Consider the following 6796-nt stretch of genomic DNA (forward strand, 5'->3'; position numbering starts at 1 on the left):
GCAGGGGCCGGAGCCCAGAAGGAACGGGAATGTGCACGGGGGTGGGGGCCAGGGGTGGGAGGGGAAGATTACTCGGGGAATTCGGCGCTCGGGTGGGGATAGGGGGAAGGGGCGGAGGGGGGAGGGGCGGGGGCGTGGCCCAACCTCCCCGCGGCCGCAGGTAGCCAATGGAAAGGCGGGCCCGCCGCCGGCGGCGGCGGCGGCGGCGGGGCCCCGCCCCCTGGGGCAGCGCGGACGGAGGGAGTAAGAAGTGCAGGAGCGGTGCGTGGGGTACGGGGCTCGGGGCGCGGGGCACGGGAGCCGGAGCCTGAGCCGCGCCAGCCCCAGGGGCCGCAGGCACGATGCCGCTCGCCCAGCTCGGGGAGCCCTGGCCGCTCACCGAGCTGCTTCCACTGGATCCCGAGGTAAGTGGGGCTGGGTGTCCAGGACTATCGGGTCCTGGGGCTGCGGCGGGCGGGACCTCCCGGGATCCGGCCTGGGCTGGGCCCGGTACAATGGGAGCCCCCAGCCCAGGGGAGACAAAGACGGCGCTGCAGCTGGCGCCAGGGGGAGGAACAGCTGGATCTCCCCCTGACCCCCTCCCCAGTCAAGCAGCATCGCTCTTCCCTCCCCACCTCGCCCGCCACCACCACCACCACCACCACCACCACCACCACCACCCCCGCCCCCCGGCTACTCTCGGCCAGGAGAAACCCAAGGCTAGAGGGGAAAATCTGCCCCTAAAACACGGCCCTCCATCCCGTGTGGCTCCCCCGGACAGACCGTCCAAGGGAGAGTCCGTCTGGGCGGCTCCCTAGGGCCAGGTGAGGAAGGATAGGAGAAAGGGGAGCCCAGAGCCGGAGTTCTGTTTCCAGATGAGCCGTCTGTGTGTGTTGAAGTGGGGAGGGCTGTGAGAGAGTGTTCCCCCTCCCTATACACACTTGTTCCGGGAGACCAGCTGCCCCACCCCTCACACTCACACACCTTGAATGGGGCGGGGGTGGGGTGGGGGAACGTCGCTCAGGCAGGAGCTTTCCTGAACTCCCCCAGTACCACCAGGTAGGAGTAGGAATGCCCGGATGCCAGAGTGTTGGCATGAGCTATGGAATCGTCAATCCAGTAGTTTTCCCCTTCTGGCTTTAGCCTGTTCCCAAACAGGTCTCTATTCTCGCAGTCCCCGGCTGCCACCGGCTGCCCTCGGGCTTGGTGTTTCCCCATCCTGGAGAGGTGGCTGATCTCTGCCATATCAGGCTACTCTGCTTGGCAAGGCTGAGCCAACTAAGTCTCCCCCACCAAAGGGGATGTCCTTTTGGGTCCCAGGAACGATGCCAGTGCCTGTTTCCGGCCAATGGTTCCTATGATCCTCCCTGCAGGGGCTCGGTTTAGAGACCTGTGACCCCAGGGAAGAGGACACCTTGTTTCTGAGTTTTACCTCCAACTTACAGTATCTTCTGAAGTAGGGGAGATAAGGTCCCTGGGCCCCTTTCGGGTGGTTTTTGAGAGCTCGATTTGGACAAGATCTGTGCTTCTCTAGGGCTGGGAGGAGTGAGGGATGAGAATACCCAGTGCTAGTAAAACACAAAAACATAAGTCTAGAACTGGGAGTATAACCTTTCCACCATCACCGTCACCACCACCCTTACCTGAGGGCACAGTATTGGCTCCTACCCCTCCTTCCTGTTTCTGGAAAAATGGCAGTCTCTCCTGGGGCATCTCCTCTTCCCAACTTAAGAGTCAGCTTCTGTCCCAGTCCTTTTGCTAGATGTTAGCCCAACTTGGAGAGGGCTTGGGCATCAAAGCCTTAGTCCCCAGGTGCTGTTGCCTAGCTGGGCTCAGGCTAAGAACTGGATCATCACCAAGCTTGATGCTCTGGGGAAGCCCAGTGAGCCAGGCCTTGGGCCCTAATTCCCATCAGAGAAGAGCAGGAGAAGATCTCCTGCTGCCCTGGCATGCAGGGCCCCGGGGCCCAGATCACCTGCCCATCCCTGCATGTGCTTCAGTGGGCACCTTAGCAGATATGATCCCTAGTTCTTGGAGTTCAGGTCTAGTCCTGAGGGAGGTACTGAGGGGAACCTGCTCATTGGGTCATCCAGAGGGGCCTCTCAGCCCCAGTGTGGCTGGCTGCTGCTGGGCCTTTAAAGGGGGTGGCAGGAGATTTGAGGGTGGGCCCTGTGGGGGATTAGGTAACAGCCCTGAAGGAGCAATTTGAAGTAAATTGTCCTGGGATTCTTGCCATGAAGTTTTACAGGCCCAGTATCACCGTCCCGCTGACTCACCCGAGGAGAGGTGAGGAGCTGAAGCTGGCCTTGTTTCTGCTCCTTTTCCCTCACTGTGCTGGGGGTGGGGGGAGGGGAATAGGTCCTGGGGAGCAGAGGTGCCAGGGTGGGGCAGGCCAGGCCAAGGGAGATGGATAAGCCTCCTGCCTCTGATTGATCTTTGTACTTCTCCTAAGGGACCCAGGAGTCCTGGCGCCCTGGCTATAGGGAAGCCTTTTACATTCACTTTCGGGGAAAGGGGAGGGACAGGACAGGCTAAGGGGGGAGATGGCAGAGTGTCTATCCTTGAGGTCATGCTGGCAGGGAAGGGCTTCTGGTCTCAGCAGGAGGGTCAAGCTTTCCACCCCCATCCCCTGCTCTGACTCCCTTAAGGAATCTCGTTCAGAGACTCCAGGTTAGGATCCCAGCTTGGGGATGGCTTGGTCTGAAAGGGGAGCTATGGGCAAATGGGTCGAATGATAGTAGAGTTGGCCCTCCCGTTGGGTGCAAGGAGCTCCTTCCTGCATCCCCATACATTGAGTGGCGTTAGGGAAAAAACAGAGTAGAGAATTCATGTGGAATTGTGGGGGGAGCTTGGAAATAACCCTAGAGTGAGTTAAGAGACCTGGGTTCTAATGCCATCTCTGCCAATAGCTAGATTACCTTGCTGTTGAGAGGCAATGGACATAATACAGCACCTGGATTCAAATCCTGCTTCCTTATCTATATAATGAGGGCACTGGACTAGGCGACTTCCAGGGCCTCTTGCAGCTCTCAGTCTATGATCCCACAACCAAGTCATTTTTCTGGGCCTTGGTTTCCCCCAGTGTAGAATCAAGGGATTGGGCCCTGCTAGTTTTCTTAATAGCAGTTTTATGACTCAGGTTCTGTTTCTCACTTTCTCTTAAATGCACAAGGTAATCTCAAACCAGTCATTGCTTGTGTTTCTGTTTCTTTTGAGAGGACTGGGGCCTTATTGCCCAAGGCCAGGACCCCCCTTCTCTTCACCTCCTCTCGAGAGCTATAGAGATGGACATCCTAGCCAGCCCCCTCCCCTGACATGGGGCCGGCCTTGGGACGAAGGCACCCATCCTGGCCCTCCTTCCCCTAGCTCCCAGAGCCCCAGCCCACTGATTCCATAGAAGGTGCCAGACGACTGAGTGCATGTTATTGTTTGGGTAATAGGATCTGTGGGGCCGGGCGGGTGGCTGAAGCCAGCCCCAGAGGGCTGGGCTGTTCTCACAAGAGAACAGGGGCCCTGCTGTTCTCCCCGGAACATCGTGTCTGCTTTCAGCCCCCGGTAACATGTAACCGATAGTCAGCCTGACCTCCAGGTAGAGGTGCCACCGCCACCAAGGCTCCTGGGCATTGTGGGGGAGGAGCACAGTGGGGCCACAGGAGCAGAATGGCCCCCCTTCACTCTATGCCTTCCTGCCTAAGATGGTCTAAGCCACTGCTGTTAGAGGGGACGTTCATAGCAGGAGGCTTGGGCTGGTCCCAGCTGTGCTACTGACTTGCTATGTATCTTAGGCAAGTCATGGCTCTCTTGGCCTCAGTTTCCTCCTCTGTAAAATGGGGCTGATTATTTTCATAGGACTGTTGTGAAGAAAGCTTTGTAAACCTCAAGGTTTCTGAGAAATGTGAGTTGCTGCTGTGTCTTCATAGGGCTGAGGGGAGAGGGGGACTCAGGCAGGGCTCTGTAGACCTTGGAATCATAGGACAAGGAATTAAGGGAGAGGCTGGGGACCTGAGTTAGCTCTGCCAGACTCAGCTCTGTCACTGACTGTCTCAGGGGCCCTAATCAACTCACTTCCATCTGAGCCTTAGTTTCCTCAGCTGTAAAATAAGGAGGTTAGACCAGATAACCTCTAAGGTTCCCAAATCTATGATTCTCAGCGTCTCCTGTGTGCCAGGGATACAAAGAAACAGTCCCTGTCTTCACAGAACTTATATTCTACTTGAAAACCACATGTATACAAATAAACAAGATAGATACAAAGTAATTTCTGGGAGGATGGGCGCTCTCATCAAGGGGATCCAGTAGGCCTTGTTTAGGAAGTAGTACTTGAGTCAGTTGAGGAGAGAGCACTCCAGGCGTATGGACCTGCCTGTGCAAAGGCACAGAGGTGGGAGCTGGAAACAGATGGCCCGTAAGGCAAATAGCAAGCAGTCCAGTTTGGCCCAACTGCAGCCCCCATGAGGAAGAGTAATGTGCAGTAAACCCAGAAAGGTAATTGGGAGGCACAGTGTGGAAGGCTTTAAATGCCTATTAGAGGAGTCCCCAAGAAGGGGGTGTTCTGAACCAGGCAACAGTCCCTGTCCACATACCTTCTCCCCCTCTTCCTGTGCCTAGGCCTCAGCCAAGGGTTGGGCATACTGATCAGCTCTGGCACGCAGCCCCAGGGTGACCAGCAGGGATGATGCCAAGGCTGGCATCTGAACCTGGTGCCCGAGGCTGGCCGCTTCCTGTCTCTGTGGTGGCCAGTGTTTTCTTCCTCCATCTGCTCCTCAGTTTCACGGGAAGTCAAACCCTCACCCCTCCTCCCTCCCCCAAACCAGTTCTTTTGCTTTGGTGGGGGAAGGAAGGGGTGGGACTGAGACACCCATCAGAAACCACCATGGAGTCCACCAAGCAGGCTGGGGCTCGCTCTGCCTACTCTGGGGGGCTGCAGGACGCTACTCCCCATTTGCTCATCCTCACCAGACCCGTTTCCTTGTCCTTCTATTCTCGGGGCTCCCTTTGAGCCAAACCTGATTCTGGAAGGAAACTGAGAGGATCGCCAGTCCAGAATTCTGGGAGACCTCAGTGCAACCTCCTTATGTTACAGATGAAGGAACTGAGGCCTAAGGAGGTTTAGTGACTCTTCCCAAAGTCACATGGGATATAAATATCGAAGGCAGGATGGAGACCCAAGTGGTCAGATTCCGCTTGTGCCATGACATCACCTTAAATCAGAGGAGACATGATTCACTTTGCTAGAGAAAGCTCCAGCTCAGACATAGACCGAGGGTCTCTGCCTCAGAAGGTGTGAGTGCCAGCAGGCAGGGATGCTGCCTGAGACATAATGAGTCTGAGCTGGTAAGAGAGGTGTCCTGGGCCCTTATTGAGAGGGAGGCAGGCGGAGTTTGACCCTGGGCTCATTGAATTGGACACAGGTGGAGTAAGGTTAGTTAAAAGCTTTGCTAGTTTCAATTCAGCCAATTTATTTCAGAGGAATGGTTTTTGAATTACCCAAGTGGACATCTTTCTCGTGCCCCTCCTATCCCTTCCCTACATCCCTGGGTGAACAAGTCATCTTAACCTCTGTCCCCTTTAGCTTGCTCATCTGTAGAATGGGGATAATAATAGCACCTACCTCACAGGGCTGTTGTGAGCATCAGATGAGATCATACTTGTTAACAGTTTGCAAACCTTAAAGCGCTATTATTATCATGTTATTATCGTCATGCGCATGTCAGCCTGTCCTTCTTCCTATTGTGCAGTGTTCCAGAAGGAGAAGGCAGGCATGGGGAGGGGATCTGGACTGTGGCATGCTGGGCTCCAGCCTGGACAAGCTCTCTACTGGGCTTCAGCATAGGGTGTGAGGACTTGGACCGAGCCAGGGATTCAGAGGGGGAGGGGATGGACGGTTGAACTCTGTTCTGGGGAGATTAGGGGGAATTAAAAACTTGGAAGGAGGGATGTCCCAGGGGAGAAGAGGAAGGGAGGGGTTATGTAACAGGGCATGGCTCTGCTGGCTGCTGCCCGGGTCTAGGGAGGAGGGCTGGTGGAGGAAGATACAGGCAAGGCCATTGAAGTGCCATGAACCCTGGTCTCTGCCTTACCCAGTCTGGTGCTGGTATTTGACCCAGGGTCTTCTGACTCTCATGATCTGCTTACTGGATCACGCAGCAGTATCATGGTGGATCCCTGGGTCAGTCTTGCCTCATCCTTCCCATGTGGGTCGACCTTGAAGAAGATACCAGAGGCTCCTGCTCCCAAAACTCCCCGTCTTCTCCTGGACAGGCATGGCCTCTGCCACTCATCGACAGTGACCCTGGGGAAAATCTCATCCTTTCAGGGAGCCTCAGTTTCCTTGTTTGTCAAATGAAGGCAGCAGGTTAGATCAACAAACTGGAATTCCCCCTGCCATGGTGCCTATTCTCATCCTTGGTGTTTGGGGTCCCAGGGGGCCACTTTGACATCTCAGAAGACACAGATTAATTCCCAAGGTTCCCCCTGCTCTGTCTCGGCATTCCTTTGTCATTAAGCTATACGTCCCAGTCAGATCTGACAGGTCCTCCTCCATCTCTTTTTTTCTAGAATGGGCAAATTCCCGGAGAAGACCCAGGAAGACTTTCCTCCAAGGTGAGAGTCAAGGGGACTGGTTTGGAGTGGTGGAGTGTGGGGGAGGGGGAGGGGCTCAAGCCTCCCAGGCAGAATCTGAGGCTGTGCTCATACCTCTGCCCCACCCTGAAAGTAGGATCTCTCCTAGAGAAGGAAAGAAGGGAGGAAGGAAGGAAGGAAAACAAGGAAGGAAGGAAAAAGACAAGGAAGGAAGGGAGGGAGGAAAGGAAGCAAG

At 55.7% G+C, this 6796-nt stretch overlaps 1 protein-coding gene across 2 annotated transcripts in view; it reads left to right on the forward strand.

Annotated features, from left to right (window-relative positions):
• The first annotated feature begins 322 nt into the window (after nt 1-322).
• Nucleotides 323-6796, forward strand: part of RPS6KA1 (ribosomal protein S6 kinase A1) — a 66225-nt gene continuing 59751 nt past the window's right edge. For both annotated transcript variants that reach the window (XM_027864885.1, XM_027864887.1), the window contains exons 1-2: nt 323-404; nt 6538-6582. In XM_027864885.1, coding sequence (XP_027720686.1) covers nt 342-404; nt 6538-6582 — 108 coding nt within the window. In that variant the 5' untranslated portion in view covers nt 323-341. The remainder of the gene's footprint in view (nt 405-6537; nt 6583-6796) is intronic.

The sequence above is a fragment of the Vombatus ursinus genome, unplaced genomic scaffold (assembly GCF_900497805.2).
Source record: "Vombatus ursinus unplaced genomic scaffold, bare-nosed wombat genome assembly UNPS02014777.1, whole genome shotgun sequence".
Classification (NCBI taxonomy): domain Eukaryota; kingdom Metazoa; phylum Chordata; class Mammalia; order Diprotodontia; family Vombatidae; genus Vombatus; species Vombatus ursinus.